Source organism: Trichoderma gamsii (assembly GCF_001481775.2).
Source record: "Trichoderma gamsii strain T6085 chromosome Unknown Scaffold_62.2, whole genome shotgun sequence".
Classification (NCBI taxonomy): domain Eukaryota; kingdom Fungi; phylum Ascomycota; class Sordariomycetes; order Hypocreales; family Hypocreaceae; genus Trichoderma; species Trichoderma gamsii.
This window is the reverse complement of record NW_020171399.1, coordinates 108,735-132,416: the sequence shown is the minus strand read 5'-3', so window position 1 is coordinate 132,416 and position 23,682 is coordinate 108,735. Positions and strand designations below refer to the sequence as shown.

The window sequence follows — 23,682 nt, the reverse complement described above, 5'->3', positions numbered from 1 at the left end:
TAGCCCTTTGTAAACACACGCCTTAAGCGCCATGAATAATGGTTGATAGAATCCCAGCTCAAAACCAAGTAGTCCTCATTACATTTCATAAGAAAAGAAAAGCCGCAAAGAAATATCAAACAGTGCGCGAAACATTGAGAATAGAAATCATTTGAGAAAGCGCGATTAATGTTGATTTCACCGACGACTATTAGCTACAGCGGCCTCTTGCTGTTCGCGCCTCGTCTCGTCGGCAATCTCACGCAGCTCCTTGATGACTTGCTATAAGGGGCGTCAGCAAAAACGATACGGACATGTATACAGATACCATGCGGGCACAACAAGAAAGAAAGAGGAGCGGCGGCTCAGGGGTACATACAACTAGTGATTCGGGATGAACGCCCTGTTCAATCAATGAGATGCACGTCGACAGCATGCGACGATCCATGTGGCAGTTCTAGAGCGAAAACAAGGTCAGTATGAGATTTGGGGAACGATGATGAGAATGGATGGACGTACCAGCATGGCGGCAATCTCCTCGAGAATGTCGACGGCTTGGGACGCCGCGGCGTGTTTGTCTGGCTTATCGGGCTTGGGCATGGCGAGGTTTTGATTTAGATGGCGGTGGTTGAGAGTTTGAGAGAGAGGCCTGGAGTTTGTTTGGATGCTTGCGAGGTGCCTATGGATAGATGGATAGTGGGGCTAGACGCGCTGATGGCAGGCGGCTTTAGCGGTGTTGGTGCGAGTAGCTGGTGATTGTCAAGGGGGGAATATACCAACAGCAAGATAAATACTATTTGATGGACTATATTGTTAAACTGGAGCCGGATTCATTGATGCTCTTGGAAGGATTGAAGACTTTTTGAGTACTGATTATACATTTTGAACGTATATTTTGGTTCTTTGCGTTGCATCATTTGCGGACATCATAAGAGTTGAGACATCTGTTACATATCGACAACTTTTATGCAGCTCATTATCTGCGGGTATCTGGCATATACTATAGCATCATCATCATTAAGCAAAAGACAATCAAAATCCTCTTCTTTCAAGACTTGATCGCCTCCACAAACAGCTCCCGCATCCCCTTCAGCAGCACCACCAGCTCTCTCGTCTCATTCACCCTGTCCAGCACCCTCTCCACGCTCTCCCGCTCCAGCTTCGGCCGGCAGTGTTTCACATCGTAGTCCCTCGAGCTCGTCACCAGCTCAAACCACGCCTCGCGCTCCCAATTCTTCTCGTCAATGTGCGTGTACACAAACTTGAGCCTGTCGTCCTTTCCCGCGCCCTCGATCCGCATGCACAGCGTGGAGATCCAAAAGTCCAGCTCGGGGACGTTGTATCGCGACTGTGCCTCCTTTTGCTTGTTATACGCGCGCTGGGCGGCGATGCGGGTTTCGATCTCGGCTTGCGTCTCGGCGATCTGGGCTTTGAGCTGGTCTCTGGTGGCGATGTGGCTGTCGCGCTGGGCGGCCAGTGATGAGATGGCCATTTCCATTTCGCGCTTCTCGGCCTCTTCTTTCTCGATTGTCTGTTGGTAGGTAGACATCTTGACTTGGGCGATTTCGATATCCTTTCTCTTCATTCGCTCGTCCTCTGCAGGCGGTGGTAATCAGTATCTATATAGTGGCATTTTCTTGAATCCCAGCACCCCGCAGCTTTCCAGCAGCGCATACCTTGAAGCTCGGCCATGTTGACGCGGAACTGATTGCGTTCTTCCAGAACACGCTTGCGCCCTTGTTCAATGAATGCATCGAATTTGGCTGTAAACTTGGCCATGCGCTCGCGCAAATCGTCGAAGCCAAAGTCGATGCTGGGCAGCGTGTCGGCGACGGAGGGGCCAGCAGGCGTGATTGTCTGGCGGCCGGGGCCGATTGACGTTGACGGATCGAAGGCGTTTGACATGGTAAATGCTGTGTTATCTTCCTCAATTGCTTTCGTAGACGCAGATTATTGTCCAAGACTCAGGTGTCGAGCCAAAGCAAAAAAAAAAAAAAAAAAAGCCAAGTCGCTGATGCTCGTTACAATCGTCCAAGTCTGCCGCTCGTGTTTACCAAGAAAAGAACGTTGCTGGGTCGACTATGGCGTAAAACGCGATCACGTGACTCACCTAAGAACTTCATTGCCATCAGATCATTACAATTATCGCAAGCTTGAAATGGTCTGTATTGAAGCAAGAAATTTTTGGCTAATTGAAATGAGGAGATTGTTAATGCACGACCTATTATAATACCAAACCGAATCATTCCCATTGCCCCATTTATGTAACCCCGAATGGAAACCCGGCCATCTCTGGTTAACTTGAGATGACGGAGAAAAATTGTCACTCTTTTTTCACACTCAGTACATTTGCTGAATCATAATGGCTGACTGGTGGCCTGATCCTCTTATGGGCCTGGGTACTCCGGGGATATTGAAATATATTCCGAGCGAGCATCCTGGAGAGACGCTGGGGATACTTGAGACATCCCGGATCACTTCAAAGTGTAAGTGAAGAGATGAGGAGTAAACTGGTGATCAATTGTCGGCTAAAACAAGTACTGACATTCATGTGCAGCTCCTCATTTCAAGATTATTGGCCCGTCGGTCAAGACTTATGCAGCTTCAAGAACTCAGCTTCCCGAAGCATCCACGAGGCTCTGGCGAGAGCGCCAAGTCCAAGAGCGATGGCTGTCCAAGTCTCGTCCAGAGATCGCCATGGGCAACACTGCCTTTCAAGATATTCTCAGAGGAGACATGGAAGAGCTGAGCATTTCAAACGAAGCCCCTAATACTAGGCCTTTGCTAGCTATTGGGCATTCTCCTGATCCTAGCGACAAATCTGGAGCCAAAAAAATCCCGATAATGGCCGTCGCCTCTGGAGAAGCAGGCGAGGTCCTACGGCTTGCTCGCATGGAAGATGCACAGTGGCAGTGGGGGGACAATGGAGATGCGTTTTTAAACGCTGCCATCATCGATTCAACCGACAAAGCGGCAGAAGCAACTTGGGCTGACGATGGATTACCCATTCGACAGGTCATATTCGCCGGGAGCCGCTTGCAGGATGAGACGAATCGTTGGCTATTAATTCAAAAGGAAACAAAGACAACGATACTCTGGCCAGAATTTCGTGAAGTTCCAACAGCTTCGACTCAATCAGTTAGTGATTTCGCACAAGAACGACCATCGCTGATCATTCCGCATCCCTTATTCACGATTCATTCTCACCAGACGGGAGGGAGTGCTCATTCTGACGTTGCTTTGATTCCAACGGTATCCGGCCGATCACAACAAATTGCCATCATTGACGAGACCGGATATTGGAGCATCTGGGATCTTCCCGCAGCTTGGCAGAGCCAGCGAAAAGGGCCATCTCAGCTATCTCTCACCAAATGTGGACACATTTCTGATGGCCTATTAAATGAGCTACCATCTACATCATCCCACCCAAACGAAAGACACGGCATACTTATTGTGGAAGGCAAGGGTAACCAGAAAAGGGACAGTTCGCCTTCCCCATCATATCACGACAGGGGCAACTCTACTACGCAATATATGCTAATGTGGAATCATGAAAAAGTGGAAGTCTTGAATCTAGATGCAAACATATTGCTTCCAAGATTGGGGCGCATTATACGAGACAGAGGGAAGTTGGATTGGATTTTGGATGTTCACCGAAGCCCCATTAAACAAGATCACGTCTTCATTCTTACACAGTATCATATTACCTGGGTTGATTTGCTTAGCCGCGATGAATCGGCATCAGGCCCTTTGAAGCCGTCCATCTTGCTGTCTTGCCCACACTTGGGAACTAAAAATGACGATTCAAGAATGTTTGTTTGCCGAGCATCAGATGATGATGAAGATACATCGCTTGTCTTTATCTATTATCCGCGAATGGGCCAGCTTTGTATATACTGGTTCACCTTTTCGCCTGTGAGCAGAATGCCACAATGGCATCGTGACATTATTTCGCTCCCGGGAAGCGAACACAGAGAGTTTCCTGCAAAGAATTTGATGGAATTCCTAAGAGTTGATCCAGTTCAACTTGCAGTCTCAGTCAGGGAAGGCGCTTCGAGTCCAGGGATAGACTATTACCAAAGAGGAGTCAGGTTCTACCAGTTATCTTTTCTAGGCAAAGATCTCAGCCTGCAGCGTTGCTTATGTGTTACCTCTGACGATCGGGCGCTTGACATTCAAGCGCCCACATCGCCAGTGGCCTGGGCTGACGTTAGGCGGCAGAAGCAAAAGGGGAAGAGAAGAAGAACGGCTATGGCTCACGTTACTAGCTCTTTTGTACTCCCAGATGAGACAACTGCCGAGGAGGTTGAAGCTCTGCTAAATGGAGAAGGGGATGAAGATGTGAGCGGTAAAGATGATCCTGGGAGCATCTCCGCAGTCCCACGGCCGATTTATGCCAAAATGGGCAGCATATATCAGGCCCTGCAAAGTTCACTCCAGGTATCGACAAGTCAAGGAGAAAGCGGCCTCCCCTCCCATCTTTTTGACGCTCTCAGACAGTGTCTCAATGATGGTTTCGATCAGGGGAGGCTCCCTTTGAAGACTTGGTAAGTGGCCATTCCACGATTCGCTCAGCATCCCAATTAATAATGATAACCTCAGGAATGAAGTAATCGATGTTATGCTACGGCATCCAACATATGAAGCAGCCGATGATGCCATGAGAGAGGAGATGGAGAGCTTGCTTGATGAAAATGACGAAAATATTGTCATCACGCAGCTAAGGAGATACAACACTGGAGAAGATTCCATGTCTCTAGTCAGCCTGCAGTATTTACAGCGATATTTGACTGAAGTATGGCTTAATCCGGTGAGAGGCGCCATGACTGAGGATATGCAACGAGTTCGACGAATCTGGGTCACTGAGTTGGCCAGGGAAGCCTTCTTGTCCAACTACGGTATCATGTTTCAGAACATACCAGTACTTGGTCCTGCCAGTTCAGAGGTGGCGGAAGAGGAAAGTCGTGAATATAGGGCAAACTCTCTCACATTGAGCTCCCAAATCACAGCCCCATCTAGATCTAGTTCTAGGGATTTTGGATCTTCGCCTGCTTCGTCGCCAGCTGCGTCAAGTGTTTCTCTCGATGCTGATGGAGCTATTCAACGACTTCGGCTACTAGCCCAATCTTTAGATGCCGATAAAGCGGATGCTTCCAAGCGATCCAAAATACTATCATACTGGCCGAAAGAGCGCGGTGTCGATCCGAACGACTACGTATCCAGTCTAGCCAGAGCAAACGAAGAGCTCTTCAGGGACGTGAAAGAAAGGCTCAAGAGGAAAGAAGCAAAGCGCAAAGCTCAAACAGAGAAATTCAAGCGGCCTGCTTTCATGAGACAGGGGCTGCCGGAAATCAATCCCATGGCGCCAGTACGGCCTCAACCCATGCAGATCATGTCCAGCCAGGCGGCTCCAGCTGCGACTCAGACACAGATGCCAGTGACGATGAGTCAGCCTATGCCTGGAACGTTTGGAGATAGGAAAAAGAAGAAGAAGAAGAAGATAATGGGATTTAGATGAGGGTTTCGGACATGTACCGTTCAGGATGGGTCCATATGCCGTAGTAGTAATTGCTTTCGCTTACTTGCGTCTATTGGGTTTGGGATTATTTGATGATTTTTATTGATACCCGTTACGACGATATTGGATAGACATGATTACTATGTAGAGTCAATTATGGATTTATGAGATAATAATAAATCTTTCTGCATGGGCATTTATCACACTTGTATTACAACTTGACAAGGTGGCGATGTTGGCCGTGAGGTAACACTTGCAGTCGCTTTTATTACCATTTGCGGGGCCGCTCTCGCTGTCTCAAATAGTCCATCTACACCATCAAATGCTAAAAAATCGTTGCATCTTCGCATCTCCATTCTCATCAATTTTATTGCAAAAAATAAAAAATACAGATTTTCAATTTCCAAATCTTTCTATTTCAGGTTTTCTTAGATTATACAGGTGCTCATTCAAACAATGTCTCACTGCCACGACGAGCATGACCACGGCCACGGCCACGATCACGGCGAGCACGACCACTCAGACGACATCACGCCGGCGCTGCAGTCCTCGCTATACGAGCAGATCAACTTTGACGAAATCACGACGCTCAACGAGGCGCGCAGAGACGCCGGCAAGGCCATTGTCAAGAAGACGTGGGCGGAGAGGCTGAGCCAGGACCCGGAGCTGGAGAGCGACGCTGATGAGCAGCTTCTCATGACGGTGCCGTAGGTCATGCCACTTTTCAAGTTGTTTTTATACGGATTCTCATTCATATACCGAAATATTGATCATTTATACTGATTTTTCTACAACAGATTCACTGCGCAAATCAAGCTGCACTCCATCCTCATCCGCACCTCACCCGCCCTCTCAGCCCCCAAGACCCTGCACCTCTACATCAACCGTGATGACATCGACTTCGCCGCCGCCGAGGAGTCCACGCCGGTGCAGGTCCTGGAGCTCTCGCAAACGTCGGAAATCCAAGAGATCCCCGTCAAGCGCTCTGCGTTTGGCAGCGTGCAGCGGCTGGTGCTGTTCTTCGTGGACAATTTCGGCGACGGCGACGAGGACGTGTCGCGGATTAGTTACCTGGGCTTCAAGGGCGAGTGGACGAGGCTGGGCAAGGCGCCGACGAATATCATCTATGAGGCGGCTGCGCAGCCGGGGGATCACAAGGTGAAGGGGACGAACGTGAATCAGATGGGGAGCGGGATTGGGGGGAGGGGGCCTGGAGTTTGAGATGATTTTGAGATGTGACGGTGGGGGACGAATGATGGAGATTATGGACAAGTAGACAAGAACAATCCTGAATGAATATCTCATACACTGTACTTCATGATCGCTCAATTCTAGATGTGATGGTCTTTATATGAACAAGAACGCATGAGACAGTACGTACCCCGCGAGGCTACCAAAAAACACCCCGCCCGCAGAATACCCGAACTGCAATTGCAGCACTAGCACCAAAACCTCCAAAATTTCCCATCAGCCCACTATCCAAAGTCGCAGCTCAAACCCTCCAGCCTCTAGCAGGGCATTCGCCAATTCACATAAAAAAATTAACACCACACAGAGGCTTCCCTCGCTCCAATGCCTCCCAGGATACCCATCCGAGTGGCGCTGCCACGCTTCGCCGCAATCAACTGCTCGCCCTCCCTCCTCCTCCCGCACATCCCCCAGCGCGGCATCAAATACGGCTGGTCGACCGCACCGCCGAGATCCAAGCACAAGCGCTTCAACCAGCCCAGCGCCGGCCTCCCCGCGCTGACGACCGGCCCGGCCGCCGCCCTGAAACGCCGCGAGAACACGACGCCGCTGCGCACGGGCGTGCTGGCCATCAAGAAGGGCATGACGAGCATCTTCCAGGGCAAGACGCGCGTGGTGTGCACTGTGCTGCAGATGGATCAGGTGCAGGTTATTGCGAACAAGACGCGAGAGAAGCACGGTTACTGGGCGGTGCAGATTGGCCTGGGGGCGAGGCAGGGGCGCAACGTAACAAGCCCGATGCTGGGATACTACGAGGCAAAGGGCATTGCGCCCAAGGCCGAGCTGGCAGAGTTCAAGGTCCGCGATCAGGAGGGGCTGCTTCCCGTGGGAGCGCAGTTGCTGCCAGACTGGTTCCAATTAGGGCAGCATGTCGATGTGCGAGCTCGATCGAGAGGAATGGGCTTCGCCGGTGGTATGAAGCGTCACGGATTCGCCGGCCAGGAAGCCTCGCACGGTAACTCGAAGAACCACCGAACAATCGGTTCAACAGGTCCCTCGCAGGGTGGCGGTAGCCGAGTCATCCCCGGCAAGAAGATGCCCGGCCGCATGGGCAACGAGTTCCGAACGGTGCAGAACCTAAAGGTGCTCAAGGTAGACAATGAGCTGGGCGTAGTGCTGGTCAGCGGGCCGATCCCCGGGCCAAAGGGCCGCATTGTGCGGCTGCAGGATTCGAAGAAGAGAAAGGCCCCTGCGCTGCCGTACCGAGTCAAGGCGCTGGAGCAACTGGATGAGAGACAGCCTGGCTTGCAGGAGAAGCTGGAGCAGGCGCGGTTGAGGCACTTGGAGATGCAGGCTCAGCGCCAGGCACATGTTGCGGAGGTGTAAAAGGGGGGTTTTATGACGAAAGTTATATACAGTGTAAAAATACCAAAGACAGGGCCGTTGGATGAAGACGGCGACAAGGGCTCTATGTTAATGAATACATACAAGGAAGAGACTGCCTAGACAGAGGGAAAAGGGTGAGGAAGTTCAGAAAAGCGGGCTTTTTTGTATTTATAGGAGTACATCATACATATCATGACAACCTCGTCCAAAAGGCTCATCAAGGCAAACCAAACCAAAAACAATATACTTGTACAAAAGAGAGCACGGTCTCTTCTCTCTTCTCTCTTTCCCTTTGAGATTTTCACTCCTTTCTCCATCAGTCCATTCATCAATTCTTTTCATCCCCTCATCCGTGTTGTTTCCATCCTCTCTCCAACCAGAGCTTCAGTCTCACCGGTTAAGCGCACCCTGCTGTCTAAACCCCTTCGTCTGCAACTCCGCCACATCCTCCTCCGACAACAGCCCCGAGTCCCCCTCACTCTCACCCCCGAGCAGCCCCCTAAACGGATCCTCGCCATCCAGCAAATCCACCACCGTGCCGTCCTCCAGCGTCAGGTTCCACACCGTCGTCTTGAACAGCGACTTGCTCGAGGGCCGGTGGCTCGCGAAGCGCATCACGCCCGAGGTCTTGGAGCCCTTTACGCTGAAGCTGACGTCGATGCGGCCCTTGACCTGGTTCATCTGGCCGCTGATCCAGGGGATCTGGTGCTTGAAGTAGATTTCGTCGCCGAGCAGGGCGTTGCCCTTGGGGGACGTGCGCAGCGCGTAGAGCGTCGAGGCGATGATGGGCGAGGATGTCTTTTGGTAGTTGAAGATTGCGACGGAGCTGACGGCCACGAGGAGGACGAAGATGGGAAAGGTGCGGCGCCAGCCGTTGGAGACTTCGCCGACGTCTGGAATTGCAATTGCGTTAGTTAAAACGTGCCGACTTTTTCTCTGTTCTCCTTGTTCTTTTGATTCTTCAAATTGAACAATCGCCATGTTCACTCACCAGGCAATTCACGATCAGCTCGTCTCGACATCAGCGGTCCATCGCCGGGCTTTGGCGCAGGCGTCGTCGTCGTAGTCACTGTTCGTCTCTGTGCCACCGCGCGCGAATTGGCGCTGCATCTGCTGCTGACCCGTCGAGAGGCCACGGCCAGCAACCTCCTCCTCGCAATTTGTGATATCATTGTCTCGGGGTTTGTGTTGTGAGTAGAGAGACAAAGCTTTCTGGTATTAGTGAGAGGTTTGGAGGGTCAGATCAGATCATGTCTGGCACCAGGCTGAAGGAATTTTAGTGGGGGGCGGGACAGCAAGGGTACGTACCTCTATTTGTGGCGTCATAAGGCTGAGGAAGATCCTCGATAGATGCCATCAAGGTGCCGCTGCCTTTGATAGCAAATTACTATAGTATAAAGTGCTCTTCGTATCCAATCAAGAATTGATAGCTTTTTCATTCATATGACAACTCAAACAGCCAATTGCTACGTAAATTTTCATGGCAGTGTACCTACCTCGTCTCCTTGCGTCTTAGAGCACGGCCTCAGCTCCATCTCAGTTCGACAAGATTGTGACAATGCTTAGGGAAGACATCGTTCTACCACTCAGCTCATCCAGATCAGATGAATCTTATTTCACCTAGATGGCCATTTAAGCAAATTCTACAGACCGATGATTTCTAATAGCACGCATTAATTGTCAAGAATCAACAAGCAGCAAGTGATTTCAGTCAATGTCCAAGCGCAATTCCAGCAACCTCAGCCAGTGAATCGACCGTATAATCAGGCTTCAAGCCCTCACAAGCGTTTCGATCCCCATATCCGTAGCGGCACCAAACAGACTTTGCTCCGATATTCGCCGCGAACTGGATATCCGCAACCGTGTCGCCAACAACCAGCACGTCACGACCGTCTTCAATGCCCTCAAACTCTTCAATACCATACTTTGCATCTCTCAACTTCGTCAGCAAAACATTGGTGAAGCTGGCTGTGTCTGGCTTCCGCGTCGCTCCAGGCGTCTTGTCCCCAACAATTAGCTCCTCGTCCACTGCGCCCCCCAGCCCATTGCCGTTCAGAGCGGTGACAACAGCAGCCACGCCCTTGTTACTGACGATGGAAATGACGACTCCGGATTCTAGAAGCTGCTGAAGAAGCTCAACGGCAGATGGGAAGGGCTTGATCAGAGGCTGGCCGTGCTGGGCGTACAGTTCGCGATACGTGGCAATCCAGCGTTCTTCGAGTTCCGCCGTCCATTGAGGCTTTTTCGCAGCTGCATTGTTTACAGGCTGAAGGGTGCGGAATGTGTCTTGTAGGCCTGCGCCGGAAGAGATGAGGCGGTGGATTTCAACCTCTGAGGGGGTGTCTTGCGGCGATGTGAGGAGGGTGTCGAATGTGAGCTTGATGCAGTGCGAGATGGAGGCGTGGGTGTCAAAGAGGGTGCCGTCAAAGTCGAAGATGACGAGCTTTTTCTTTGTGGACGCCATTGCTGCTTCAAACGTTTCTTCTATTCTTCTTTCTTTTTTTCCTTGCTCTCTCGGAGTTTAAGAAAAAGGAAGAGATTTGCTAGTTTGAAGGATCTAGCCGGTGCACTAGGTAGGTGTTATATCGCCGCAACATCGGTCAATTTCGTCGTATTCACACTGATAAAAAAGAGTCGTAACTAGTCTCAACTATAGAGTTCTTATTCAATAGAAATTAAGTTGAGTTTTTATTAAAAGGTCTGGCCTTTATTGCTTTTATTTACATGGACATGGAAGCTTGCTATAATGCCCGAAACTGTACTAGCAAGACTTTCACATGTAAATCACCGCCTTATAACGATCCCTTCTTTCAAGCACGTCTTTATCTCTTTCACAAAGCTTGAAATTCAAATAACACCTACATCAAATATCCTCTTATAGACAAAAATATACTCAAAATGGATGTTTTCATCGCAGTTAGTTCAAAACCATGCATTGCCTGTTTCCAGGAATAGAGATGCATCAAGATACCTACATGTAGGTCAGATTACCTAATCCAGCTAGCCAGGGCGATCCCTCAGCTTGCGTCATAAGGCTGAAGAAGCTTTTGAGCTCTTCTTCCTCAACGCCCATCAGGGTGCTGCTGCTATTGCCATTTCCAGCAGTGCAATCTACCACTAAAAAAAGGATTCTGTTTGACACATATTCACTTTCTATAATCTTCATTTTCTCCCTCTCACATTCATCATGGCATCCTCCGCCCGTCTAAGACGGACCTTTCAATACCCCAACGACTCCGATTCAGACTCTCCCGAAGCCATGGACGAGCAAGGTATAAGTCCACCCCTTCAAAAGCAAAAATGAAGACTAATCGAGTAAAAATAACAGAACAAGACTCCCTCATCCAAACCCTCGTCTCCCAAAACGCCTCCCAAAACGAACTCCTCGCCCGCACCCTCCTCGCCCTCCCGCTCCTCTCCCTCATCGCCTACGTCCGCCCGCTGCTCAACCCCGCCACCACTTCCTTTGCCATCTTCTGCACAACGTCCCTCCTCGCGACCGCCTTTCTGCTCTACCGCCTGCCGCCCGCGCAGACGGGCATTCCTGTAATCGACGCCTGGGCCAGCGGTACTGGTGGCGCTGGAGGAAGAAGAAGCGCTGGCGGATCGTCTGCTACGAGCAGCCTTGTCGGTGGACTGCGGTCGTCGCGTAACTCACTCGGTGGGCTTCTTGGTCGTGGGGGTATCGATACACGATCTCCCTTGGAAAAAACGTTGCCTTATTTGAACCTGGGTCTAGTCACTTTATTGATACTCATGGGATTGGTGAGGGGAGATGAGAGGGGCGGTGGGTTTGGCTGGGTCAGCATGGGCAATATTCCTGGTCTTGTCTATTCTGTCGTCCTGACGGCCAAGGTTGTCATGGCCGGCGTGGACCCTGAGAGAGATTTAGGGAGTCTCAGGTACGGGTATAAGGGTGCTTGATAAGACCTAATATCTAGCAACTATTCATATACATGTAAACTCTCAAATAATACATAATTCACCATGGACCACATCGTAACACCCTAGAAAGGATAGCAGCATCGTATTTCTCTCTCTTTCTCCAATTTATAGCGTCATCCTCATGCCCACTCAGGCACCCAATTTAACAGTTTACCGCACCTAGATTCGCCCCATCCCAGTATAAAATAAAAACCCTCGTGTCGTCTACATGTCTATAGAATCATTAAAGCGTAAAATACCATGGTCCCTCAGAATTCCGTCAATGCCCTTGGGCGGTCGAGGGAAAGGGTCCGCAAGAGGGTTTACTTCAGGGGTATCAGACGACTTGTCCATCACAAGGGCAAGTCCATGCGACTTGACGGCATCAACCAGCGCCGGCACCATGTCCTATTCAAAGAGTTAGTTTCATACTTGACGACGATTTTGATAACAGGGCGTAAGTGGTTTTCTTACCAGCAACCGAGAATAGCATATCAAACCCATAAAGTTATTCGTCTGCGCAATCCGCACCGCCTCCTTAATCGATGTTGTCCGCCTTCCGCTAGCTTCAACCGCCTTCTCGTCTCGGCCCAAGTCGTTGCACAAAAATACCGGGAAATTAGGCTGCTTCCAGTTGAGAGCAGTACAGAGTCGCGCGTTGTAGCTGCTAAATACCATGGAGCGCACCACGTGCGACGAATGAGACTGGGCCCTCTGAGCTCGAGCGTGGTCAAAGACAATCGTGAGAATCGAGTCAACAAATACATTAACATCCAGAGCCGGTCCCAACGCCAGTGTCTCCTCCTCCTCCGAGTTTGGATAAACAATCTGTAGATTGACGTGGATACCAGGAGGGAGAATAGCCAGGGCGTCCTTCAGGGTGATACCTGCAGTCGCCAGGATATGATAGATTTCGGCGATATCATCTGTTGTCTTCGTTGTCAGAGTCGCAAGCTTAGCTCGACTAGTACTCTGAGCCGTGATAGCGTCAAATTGTGCAAATGAAAGCCGGCAGACGGGGATGTCGAGTCCACCACAGGAGATGGTCCATTGTGGCCAGATGATGGGCACCGCATCGCTGGTATACTGAACAAATATTCGGACGTAATCGCCAGACAGACTTGAGCCAGTAACAACGGCGTTTGTTGGCTGGTTGAACTGACTTGTTGCCTTCCAATAGGTTTCAAAGTCCGTAATCTCGAGCGGCTGCCCTCTGAACGGCTTAATCACCTGCGTAGTGAAGCTGATTTGGCCAATAGCCCGCAATCGTGGGTCAAACAGTGGCAGGCAAGACTTCGAGTTGCCAGACTGGTTTAGGAATACAGATGGTAGCACAACCGTCTTTGCAATCGTCTTGGCGCCGTAAGCCGGGAAAACATCAAAATCGAGTGAAAAGGTCTCCAAGTTGTCGACCTGGAAAGAAACAACGCGGGTATCTTCTTGGAATGGCAAAATAATGTTCTTTGGGATAAGATCTGAGACTTTGGAAGATATCGTTAACCGAGCAGCCGGGTACTTGCCGTCCTGGAAGAAGACCAGCGGTTGCTCGCCCGCATCCTGGAAGCCAATTTGCACGACCGTCTTCGTATCAAGGAAGTTGTGGCCATATCGACGAAGAGGAATTATTGGCGGCGGTAGCTCGAGGATCGGTATGGCATCTGGATCCAACGACATGGGCAGGGGGCCACTACTGCTGTCCATGATGTCAATCTGAGGGTGGCCACCCAGGGGACTTGCTCTTGGGCGCTTATTATACGGCGTAAGTAGTTGCATACACTCCAAATGGCCTTCCCAAGCAGCATAATACATGGCGGGAAGATCCTTTTCGTCTCGTATTGTCGCATCGACACCCAGCTTAAGCAGTGCTTGGAGGCATTCGACGTTGCCTTCGCTCGCAGCATGCAGTAGCGGGGTCCATCCATAAAGCTTGTCGATTTGGTCGAGATCAGCTCCATACTGTTTTAAAAGTAGAAGTAAGTCTGACGTTCGTCCACATCGCGCCACCATGTGCTGAGGATACAGTCCCTCGGCATCAGGAAGAATCTGTGCGCCATGCTTCAACAGAATTTCCACAATTGCAACTGAGCCGTGCTCGCAAGCAAGATTCAAAGGCACATGATCCGCATCAGAAACTGGGTCAATGCGAGCGGACCTGGCGAGTAGACGCTCGACACATTCGACATGGCCATGTATGATGGCGTGTATTAGCGGCGTGAAGTTGTCGTGGTCAATGAGGTCAATGGTGCTTGGATTGGCTTTTTCAAAAGAGAGGAAAGGCAATGTTAGTTCGTGTATCCTGCCGGTGAAGAGGGCTTGGTGGCTCCAACTTACCATTCAACAAAACTTCGAGCATATCCAGCCGGCCGTGTAAGCTAGCATAATGCAGCGGAACACGACCGTAAACATCAGTCCGATCTACAGCAACCTTGGCGGCAAGACCCCATTCCAGTACGTGCTGTCTACCATAGATGGCGGCCTGGTGTAGGCAGTTTCTTTCGTTGATATCATCGTATGAATGCAAGTCGACCAAGCCGGTGTCCAGGAGGACTTGTAAAGCGCTCTTAGGAGCTTCGTTGATCGCCGTCAGAAACGTCCTTGTTAGCCGCTCCATCAAAGAAACGTCGCCGTCGCTTGCTTGAGTAGCCGATTGCATTTTGGCAAGAAGATCCTTAATCGATTCGAGATTTCCGGTAATGACAGTATCCAACAGGAGCGAGTCGGCATCTCCTTCGTCAGTCCCCACGAAATGCTGAGTTGTAACGACATGTGTGGTAGATGAGTCGAAGCTGACTTGAATTCCATCCGACCAAGCCCCAAGCTCCTGAAGGCTGGTAGTGGCCTGGTCGGACAGCTCACTAATGACCGTCGCATTGAAGAAAGGTTGGACCTCAACGGCACGCGAGAGGTACAGCTCCTTTGTCTTTGATTTCGAGGTCTTGTCCCATTTCTTGAGGATCTTTGAAAAAGCGGTGCCATTGATTTCAACAAATTGTTGGAGCTTGTTCAGATCCGTAGCAAACTGCTGGAAACCTTCTTCAAGTGTGGTGAATTTGGACGAGCGTCTCGAGATGCCTTGGCGCGACTTGATGACTTTTTTCTTGTCGAGCAAGGTTTTGAGTCGAATCTTGAGCTACGTGATGGTTGGCGACGGCATAATTCAAAACATGGGGCTGGGGCCAGAAATTTGATTTTGCCTACATACCTCGGCTTCTTTTTGCAGATAGAAAGCGTTCACCTTGTCCAACTCTCGTTCCTGCTCGGGTGTCAGCAAGTCCACCGGAATATTCATCTTGATGGCTGCATGCAGTGACCTACCAATTGGAAGAAGAAAGTTGCCTTGTTAGCTTGCAGAGCCGCCTGCGAGTCAGCCAGTGTGTCGAAGCGGTGGGCGTCATTTTGCGCAGCAAGGGTCGGAGTAGCTGAGAGCTTCTTGATGAGCTACAAGGCAGTGAGAATCTAGCATTAGTAAAAAGCTGATACAAGAATACAGCAAGTGGTGGTGTACACGTCCGCAAGGTATGCCCATGATTGGAGAAAGAGCCAGAGGGTGCAGACATGCATGGACAAGGATGCCTGGGGCAGCCGGCACTCCCCCTCTATCAGCCTCCCATATGTCCCGAGCGTCTTCAGACAGGAGAGAAAACACGGCATGAGAGCATATCATGAAACAGATATCTTAAAAGAGGGAAAGGCGGGAGAGAGTGAAGGGGCAGACGAATAGATATTTACCTTCTTCAAAGCCTTATAGTTGACAAAACTGGCAGCATATTCGGGAACCTCAAGCTGGCGCTTCTGAATCTGCTTGCCAAACTTCCTGCGATACAAATCGCTATGTGAGCCTGGGGTATTATTCCCGAGGGGGGCAGGGATTGCGTCACGACGCAGCGACCATCTGACTTACATATTGCGACACAGAACCCCCGGGCGGACGGGAGTCGCGGGGGCAGAGGAGTTAAGGAAGCAGAAAGACCCAAGCCGGACAGGTCAAGGGAGGATATACTGGCCGAGGCACAGACGGGCTATGCAGTCTCACGCCTGTAATAAGCCTTCCTTTTGGGAGGGAAGCCAAGAGTTGGTTGGTAAGATGTTATTGTGGGCGATGGCGCCTGTAAGAACGAGCAACCTGCTATGAAACTTAGCTGTCTGTGCGACCTTGACAAGCCTATATCGACGGAACAGGACGGAGGTGGCCGAGGGACAGGGTAAGGGGTCTAGTTCAGCGCAGAGTCTCCAGACACTTGTCCGCGTGGGGGGAACGATTGACTGATGGCCGTCGGCAGCTCGCTGACAGGACAGCCCAACGGGTCCCATCAGACAGCAAGCAAGCAGCAGGCTCCGGCGCGGCTCGTACCTTGAGAGGCCAGCCTTTGTCCCACTGAGGTTGCAGGCGGAGGTCGGTGCTCTGCTTCCGGGATAGTTTGAGATGCAGGCCTGGAGCCGAGAAGAGTAAGAAGGCCGGCATGAAGCAGGCCGAAGATGCGGGAAGAGAGGTGGACAAGAGCAAGTTTGCGGATAATGAGTGATGTACAGTATGTATGTACGCGCAGCCTTGGAGAGATGGGCTTTTCTGATGTGGTGCTAAATGTGGACGCAGGGAAAAGGCTGTTTGCTGGGGAGAGGAGCGCTTCTTACGTACACGAAGCAGAGCTACACTCCTCTGATTCTCTCACCCCGGACGAAGATTTTCAATCACGAGGGCGTGGCAGCAAGAGAGTTTAGTAGTCAGCCTACCGGATGAGGGCACCCTGGGCGCAGAATGGGCTGGTGATTCGGATTGATCAGATCAGACCAGCAGGGCCGAGGTGACGAGGCTGTCTGACGGTCTGCCTGTCTCTCTGGCTGGGCGTCTGGGTATCTCTGGTCGTCCTTGTTAGTCAGAATGTCCTGGCCCGACCCAATTGGAGAGGAGAGAGAGAGAGGGAGGTTGATGGCTTCGGTGAAGGGCAGAGTATGTCGACGACTGACTTGGCTAGCTGTGTCTTAGTCTCGAGGGCACGTTGTGCCTCGCCCCGGTGAAAATGCCACTTCTCTGCGGGATGGTGACCTTGTTCGAAGCGGGGGCGACTCATCAGAGCCCTCGACTGTCTAGATCATCGCGAGACTAGGCGAATAAAGCCCGTGGCGGTTGTACTTCAGACACCTTTAGCACGCCGAAGTAGGTCGTCCTGCAGAATCGACCAGGGTTGCGCATGCGGCGCTGAGACTTCTTGCGGGCCGTGGTACCGACTTGGCTGTCGGCAGATGCAGCCGGTGTTTAGCCTCCTAACAGACTCTTGCCCACTACAGCGTTGAAACCAGATAGCGCCCTAGTGCCGCCCTGCCTCGCATCCCAAAGCATTCCTTCCGGGGTCCTTTCATTGGGCTGCGTTTGTAGGGGTGTTTTGCCGGATCTGCTGCTACCATCGTCCCCGTTCTTTATACCGGACCCAATCGCCGTGCAGCATTGCACCTCGTGCGTGAGCGATAGGTGCAGTTGATTTAAGCGCAAATTCAAGAGTCCACGGCCCCAGCTCACTAGACGGCTGCTTTGATGTACCTCTGCCGCTCGACCTCCAAGTCAACCGTACAAGTACACGCACGGCACGAGTTGGAGGCACAAATACTTTGCGCAACCCAAAGTCCGGGCAACAACCAAACGCTACTAGTCATGCTATCCTGCGCTACGTTACTCATTGCACCGAGAGGCCGTCCAGGCAGCTGCTCATTAACCCGGATTTACCCATCAATTCATCGTCATGGGAACCCACGTGGAGAACACAGCCGACCCATCGGTGCAGTGCTACTACTAGCCGGCCAAAGAAGCCGCAGATTCAGCTCGCTAATCGTACTCAAGACGTCACGGCCCTGTATCCTAACTTTAACAAGTCTTATTACCTTGCTACCTACCAGGTAGGTATCTGATGGGTAGCATCTACTCTGAACAATGACATCCAAGAGCGCATGAACCATTCAAACCATTCAAAGTACTATTAGGGTATTGCCGTTTCTTATAATTTCAGCTACCATTTGGGAGTCGCCTCGATCAACAGCACAGATACACAATTTTGAAAAACAGAAACAGCCTCGCCATAGATTGCTTCCAAAGGCAATTTAATCCCATCCCGTTCCCTCTGCTTCAAGCAATCAGCTCTTCTTCGCGCTTGAGTCCCCTTCTTTCGCTGAATCGACCAGACTATCAGCCATCGCCTCGGCAGCAGCCTTTTTCAACCGCTCGGCATCGTCCAGCTTGCCATCTTTCGGCTTCTCCTTTGTCTCTCCCTCATCCTCGCTGTCCCCCAAGCTGAAAGGATCGTTATCAGTGATCGGATCTGGCTCCACGCTAGAGAGTGGCTGCCATTTGCTCGCCTTGGCCCCTGTTCCTGCCGGGGTCTCGCCCTTGGGAGACAGTTTTGGCGAAGCATCATACATCTTGATCTCTTCAGGTTCGTCCTTGAATCCCACTCTTCGGCCGTCTGCTCGCGGTGAATGTGAAGGAGGCGGTCTGTAAATGCCGGTATTGGCCATCGGTCGGATGTTGTGAGCAGGGGCTAGAAGAATATCGTCAGACATGCTTTAGTTACATTCAGGGCATCAAATACTTACTGCCGTCCGATGAAAACTTCATGCCAGCGAAATCATCGCTGAGCACCTGCGGATCTGCGTCATAGTCCGTGCTCCTGTTGCTTGGCCCACCGTGGCGATACTGAGGTCCATCGCTGCGGCCAGCATCCTCACTCTCGTCGAAATTCTCCTCAATCTTCTTCTTCATCATGGTAATCCAGCCGTTGACCTTGGACTGAGTCTCTACGAATCCTTGTCGGAGGTTCTCGCGGATGATGGGGAGGTCGTCATCTATAAAGCTGTGCTCTCGCTCCTCTCCGTCGAAGTCGGGCTGCGATCTTGTGCGCCCATTACCGCCACGGTTAGAAGTGCGAGCTTCGTAGGCACCGACGTTATCGTAGTGCTCTGCCAACTGGCGCGCATATAGCTCATCTGCTTCAATCTGGGATCGCGAAGGCCGAGGCGGCTGAGGCGGCGCAACATCTTGCGGCTCGTTCCGAACGGCGTCTGGGTCGGTCATTTCTAGTTTCATCGTAAGCATGCGTCCCCGTAGGAATGTTAGTCTTTGCGCGCAACGCACCTAGCAGAGCGTTGAAGGCGGGCTCGACCTGGCCTCCGCTTGCTCTCAAGATCGCCTTGATGACATTGTCATCAACTGATGGGAACGCCTCCTTCAGAGTGATTTGATTCTTTTGCGCCTCGGTCATGGGGCGCGGAGGCTTCGGTGGAGGGGCCGGGCCCTCTGAGCTTTGCCTTGAGCCAAGCATTGGTGATACGGTGCCGTCTCCTGTTATTCCGGATTCCTGCACCTCATCATCTGACATGTCAAGAGGTTGCGCAGTCGTTGGCGATTCAGCGCCTGAATCTGTCACTTTGCTCTGCGCAGTTGAACCGCAAGCATCAGCATCAGCGCAAGCTCTCTCGCCACTAACAAGCAGCCCGTCTGGGGTGGATCATATATACCGTATCTGCGGGAGCCGACATCGTCGCAGTCTTTTGCGGTTACCCTTGGCGCGCGCCGAGTGTTGCTGAGGCGATCGATTCTCGTGATTTCGCTTATAGCTAAGGTGATCTGGAAAATGATCTCGCTTCAGTCTCGGGCTCTCCGTTGCGATTATGACGGAGGGGTTGAAGGCTAGCCACGACGCCTGCCACGACGCTGATGACGTCCCCACAGAAATAAAGGAGCTCAGGGTGGCAGTGATGAGCGGGTACAGCCACAGCGCCACAGTGTGGCTGGGGATATTGCTAAAGGCTCTAGGGTAGATGGGTTGCCTACCTACAAGATTCAGGCAATGAAGAAATTGAAGCAATCGATCTTGGGACTAGGTTGTGAAAGAGCTGGAGATGAATTGATTCAAAGCTGCAGACGCATGTCCTTAAGTAATTCAGCCCTCTAAGCACTTCAACTAGCATAGCATTGTGATGCTATAGCTGAAACTGGCTTCAGACAGACGCCAATCTCACCAGCTAGCTGCGTAGTTGGCAGCAATTTTACCAAATGAGACCAACAAAAACATTTCACAATGACGGACCTCGATCTCGACTCGTCATTCATCCCCGCATTGCACAAGCCACCATCCTTGCTTCCCATAGCAAAATACCGCGACAGCTTGCTCTATGTCATTGAGACATTCCCGGTGACCATCGTCATAGGCCAGACCGGCTCTGGCAAAAGCACCCAGATCCCCCAGTTCCTTGAACGCGCTGGATGGTGCTCAGATGGAAAGCTCATTGGAATAACACAGGTGGGCGGTCGACTTCCTCATCTTATTAGAAGTGCTTTTTACTGATATTTTCACGTAAGCCACGCCGAGTGGCCGCCACAACGGTTGCCCTAAGAGTTGCCGAGGAGGTAGGGTGTGAAGTCGGCCAAGAGGTTGGATACTCGATCCGCTTTGAAGATGTCACCTCATCCTCCACCCGGATAAAGTTTCTGACCGATGCTCTACTTATCCGGGAAGCACTGACAGATCCTCTGCTGAGCCGATATTCTGTCATCATGGTAGACGAGGCTCACGAGCGATCCATCAGCACCGATATCTTGCTTGGCTTGCTGAAGAAGATTCGAAGGAAGCGCCCCGAGCTCCGCATTATCGTCAGCAGCGCAACGCTTCAGGCTGAGGAATTTCTCAAATTCTTCACAGCGGGCTCGGAACAGGAAGTAAGAAAGCAAGACGATGACCAAACGCCACAGGCGATTGCCACCATTGTTAGCCTCGAGGGACGAACATATCCCATCGATACGCTATATCTCGAGGCTCCGGCGGAAGACTATGTTGAAAAGGCCGTCAATACCGTCTTTGACATTCACACGCAAGAAGGCGAGGGAGATATCTTGGTCTTCTTGACGGGCCGCGAAGAGATTGACAATGCTATTCAAGCTGTAGCTGAGAGAGCCACGCAGCTGGATAGCCAGCATGGCCCATTACAGCCACTGCCGCTCTATGCCGGACTCTCGACAGAGCAGCAAATGTTTGTGTTTGATAAGACGCCTGAAGGAACACGAAAAGTAGTCTTCTCAACAAACATAGCCGAAGCCTCGGTCACGATTGATGGCATAGTTCATGTCATTGATTGTGGCTTCGTCAAGTTGCGGGCTTACAATCCCAAGACAGGCATAGAGACATTGACAACCACGCCCATCTCTAAAGCATCTGCTTCTCAACGTGCTGGCCGTGCTGGCCGTACCAAGGCTGGAAAATGCTATCGGCTCTATACTGAAGACGCCTACCAAGCGTTACCGGAAACGAACCCTCCAGAGATACAAAGGTCGAACCTGGCGTCAACTATCTTACAGTTGAAAGCTCTTGGTATCGATAATGTGGCTAGATTTGATTTCCTTTCCGCACCACCGTCAGAGCTCATGTCGAAGGCGCTCGAATTGTTGTACTCATTGGGAGCTTTGGATGAGTATGCAAAGCTAACACATCCACTTGGATCTCGCATGGCAGAACTGGCAGTCGAGCCGATGATGGCAAAGACATTACTATCAGCGCCGCAGTTCAACTGTCTAAGTGAAATCTTGACCATTGCTGCCATGACAAGCCTGGGAGGAAACATATGGTTCTACCACGACGGCGAGCGACACAAGATGGAGTCTTCACGGCGTAAGTTTGCTGTAGAAGAAGGCGATCATCTAACATTGCTCAACGTCTATCAGACTTTTATCACAAAGGGAAAGAAGGAGGCCAAGTTTTGCCATGAACACAACCTCAATTACAAGTCCCTGACTCGGGCAGTCAGTATCCGAGCTCAACTGAAGCGCTATCTCGAGCGCTTCAACATCAACGTTGATGAGACACTATCGTCCAAACAACACTCTTCGAACGTGGATAATGGCAATAAAGCAGAGCAAATTAGACGTTGCCTCACCTCTGGCTACTTTGCACATACAGCACGCATGCAGCCGGATGGAACTTATCGAAACGTCGAGGGCGGAACCATCCTACACGCACATCCTAATTCACTCATGTTCAATCGCAAAGCTGACTGGGTCATTTTCTATGAAATCATGGAGACGGGAGATAAGACGTATATCCGCGACATTACAAAGATTGAGAAGAACTGGTTGGTTGAATATGCTCCCGAGTTTTATAAGCTTTCCAACTCTCGAGGCTAGTTGCTCATTTACGGTTCATCAACGACTACGATTCAGGCTATTAGCACCAGACAATACTCGATACACACAAGAAGAGGGTATGGACGCATCATACAAATTGCGGCCACTCTAATATCTACCGTGTATATCGATTTGTGTCCAGAATACTCCGACTGGCTCCAGCTCTCTGCCGTAGTTGCCGTCTCTAGGATCTATTTACAGCTCCATGGATCGTTCTAGAATAGCCTGTTTATATCTGCCACCCAGATGGAAAACGATTGTTGCTAGCGAGATACACCTTTTGCTGTTAGGTCTTACATACCTTGGATACCATTATAATTGTGTCTGGAGCACTTGTACGGAGTACGTCGAGGGTGAATGGAAATAGCCGAAAGTGAATAGAAACCCACGTCTTTTGAAGCCTTGCTCCACGCCATCCAACATGCCCGTGCTGCTAACTGTTCTAAAGTTGGCTTATACGCTTCTTGAAAAAATAATTGCTGATCCGGGGCCACCCATGATCAATCTTTCATGCCGCTCTCGCCATTGATAGACTGATACAAATACTGCAGCAGTAAAATCTTGTTTGTTTGTCTTCTCTGATGACTACGACAGGTGCTCTTCTGCACCCCCTTGCGTGATAAGAAGGCATGAGCTAGGATCCTGGCCCCTCTCATGATACAGCACTTGCACCGCTACTAGTAGAAGTACTTGCATATATTGGGCTCACGGGACCAAAAATGCCTCGACTATCGAGTCCTCGAGCGTCAATAGACTGAAACATCTTTCAACGCTGCCAATAGTGATACCAACCAAAGTTTCTCTACATGGCAAGACAAAATTCGGTTGCTAGAGGAACTCTACACGCAACCTTCACCTAGCTGAAGCTGGTCTTGGTCTCACCCATGGCAAAGGGTGGCAAAGACAGAGATGAGACTTTCTTCAAGTCCCCCATGTCTTGCCAAGGGTCTTGAAAAAGCCGGCGGACGGCACAAGCTTTTCTTCTGTTCCGCAAAACATGTGCATGTCAAGACCCGTTTCTCCTGTTTCGTCTGAATTGTTCTGGCGACCTGTGGCATTAACGCGGCAAGGGAGCGAGACATGGAGATGGAACACGCAGAGCATGGCTAGGGCCATTGACTGGCCTGGTCCCCGGCTTAGCATCCGAGCGTGGTGCCTGGTATTGTTTATTACCAAAACCTGTATCGCAATACATGCATACTTGTACGCTAAATACTTGCTTTGTTGCTGCTGGAACTCGGCGTTGGAACTCCGTTTTTATTTTCCTGCTAATGCCATTAATTGGACTCCGCAGCCCTCATCCTGAGCGTCTCACCGGCAGGGCAGTGCTCCGGACCACGGTGGCCAGGGGGGATAATTCATATCGGAAAAGCGGCAGCCTCTACTAAAATCAGCCGGCAGCGGCCCGGATCTTCACAGCACTGCAGGAGTTGTAAGTAGTAGTATTGTGAGCGAATCGGCAATTTCGATAGTCCGTAGAAGACATGCTCTGTATCTATAATAAGATCGGCTGATTGCATTTTTA

General features: G+C 50.9%; 10 protein-coding genes across 10 annotated transcripts; 5 read left to right on the top strand and 5 right to left on the bottom strand.

Moving 5' to 3' along the window:
* Nucleotides 1-177: 177 nt before the first annotated feature.
* On the bottom strand, nt 178-579 carry TGAM01_v210424 (hypothetical protein; the record flags this gene model as incomplete). Its single annotated transcript, XM_018810229.1, has 3 exons — nt 178-261; nt 359-436; nt 499-579. The coding sequence occupies 3 exons, from the start codon at nt 577-579 to the stop codon at nt 178-180; spliced, it is 243 nt and encodes an 80-aa protein (XP_018656544.1).
* Nucleotides 580-2,341: 1,762 nt separating this feature from the next.
* TGAM01_v210423 (hypothetical protein) lies at nt 2,342-5,497 on the top strand (the record flags this gene model as incomplete). Its single annotated transcript, XM_024550794.1, has 3 exons — nt 2,342-2,465; nt 2,537-4,526; nt 4,582-5,497. 3 exons carry the CDS (start codon nt 2,342-2,344, stop codon nt 5,495-5,497), a joined length of 3,030 nt encoding a protein of 1,009 aa, XP_024404467.1.
* A 456-nt stretch (nt 5,498-5,953) lies between these two features.
* On the top strand, nt 5,954-6,718 carry TGAM01_v210422 (hypothetical protein; the record flags this gene model as incomplete). The annotated part of the gene is made up of 2 exons (XM_018810232.1): nt 5,954-6,204; nt 6,295-6,718. The coding sequence occupies 2 exons, from the start codon at nt 5,954-5,956 to the stop codon at nt 6,716-6,718; spliced, it is 675 nt and encodes a 224-aa protein (XP_018656547.1).
* Nucleotides 6,719-7,069: 351 nt separating this feature from the next.
* TGAM01_v210421 (hypothetical protein) lies at nt 7,070-8,071 on the top strand (the record flags this gene model as incomplete). Its single annotated transcript, XM_018810233.1, has 1 exon — nt 7,070-8,071. One exon carries the CDS (start codon nt 7,070-7,072, stop codon nt 8,069-8,071), a length of 1,002 nt encoding a protein of 333 aa, XP_018656548.1.
* Nucleotides 8,072-8,461: 390 nt separating this feature from the next.
* On the bottom strand, nt 8,462-9,243 carry TGAM01_v210420 (cytochrome oxidase assembly; the record flags this gene model as incomplete). Its single annotated transcript, XM_018810234.1, has 2 exons — nt 8,462-8,964; nt 9,063-9,243. 2 exons carry the CDS (start codon nt 9,241-9,243, stop codon nt 8,462-8,464), a joined length of 684 nt encoding a protein of 227 aa, XP_018656549.1.
* Nucleotides 9,244-9,782: 539 nt separating this feature from the next.
* Nucleotides 9,783-10,535, bottom strand: TGAM01_v210419 (phosphoglycolate phosphatase; the record flags this gene model as incomplete). Its single annotated transcript, XM_018810235.1, has 1 exon — nt 9,783-10,535. One exon carries the CDS (start codon nt 10,533-10,535, stop codon nt 9,783-9,785), a length of 753 nt encoding a protein of 250 aa, XP_018656550.1.
* Nucleotides 10,536-11,258: 723 nt separating this feature from the next.
* On the top strand, nt 11,259-11,995 carry TGAM01_v210418 (hypothetical protein; the record flags this gene model as incomplete). Its single annotated transcript, XM_018810236.1, has 2 exons — nt 11,259-11,343; nt 11,400-11,995. The coding sequence occupies 2 exons, from the start codon at nt 11,259-11,261 to the stop codon at nt 11,993-11,995; spliced, it is 681 nt and encodes a 226-aa protein (XP_018656551.1).
* Nucleotides 11,996-12,220: 225 nt separating this feature from the next.
* On the bottom strand, nt 12,221-15,521 carry TGAM01_v210417 (ankyrin repeat protein nuc-2; the record flags this gene model as incomplete). Its single annotated transcript, XM_018810237.1, has 6 exons — nt 12,221-12,403; nt 12,470-14,250; nt 14,327-15,125; nt 15,198-15,248; nt 15,311-15,433; nt 15,501-15,521. The coding sequence occupies 6 exons, from the start codon at nt 15,519-15,521 to the stop codon at nt 12,221-12,223; spliced, it is 2,958 nt and encodes a 985-aa protein (XP_018656552.1).
* Nucleotides 15,522-18,118: 2,597 nt separating this feature from the next.
* TGAM01_v210416 (hypothetical protein) lies at nt 18,119-19,359 on the bottom strand (the record flags this gene model as incomplete). Its single annotated transcript, XM_018810238.2, has 3 exons — nt 18,119-18,522; nt 18,578-19,057; nt 19,116-19,359. The coding sequence occupies 3 exons, from the start codon at nt 19,357-19,359 to the stop codon at nt 18,119-18,121; spliced, it is 1,128 nt and encodes a 375-aa protein (XP_018656553.2).
* Nucleotides 19,360-20,061: 702 nt separating this feature from the next.
* TGAM01_v210415 (hypothetical protein) lies at nt 20,062-22,157 on the top strand (the record flags this gene model as incomplete). The annotated part of the gene is made up of 2 exons (XM_018810239.1): nt 20,062-20,283; nt 20,343-22,157. The coding sequence occupies 2 exons, from the start codon at nt 20,062-20,064 to the stop codon at nt 22,155-22,157; spliced, it is 2,037 nt and encodes a 678-aa protein (XP_018656554.1).
* Between the last annotated feature and the right edge of the window lie 1,525 nt (nt 22,158-23,682).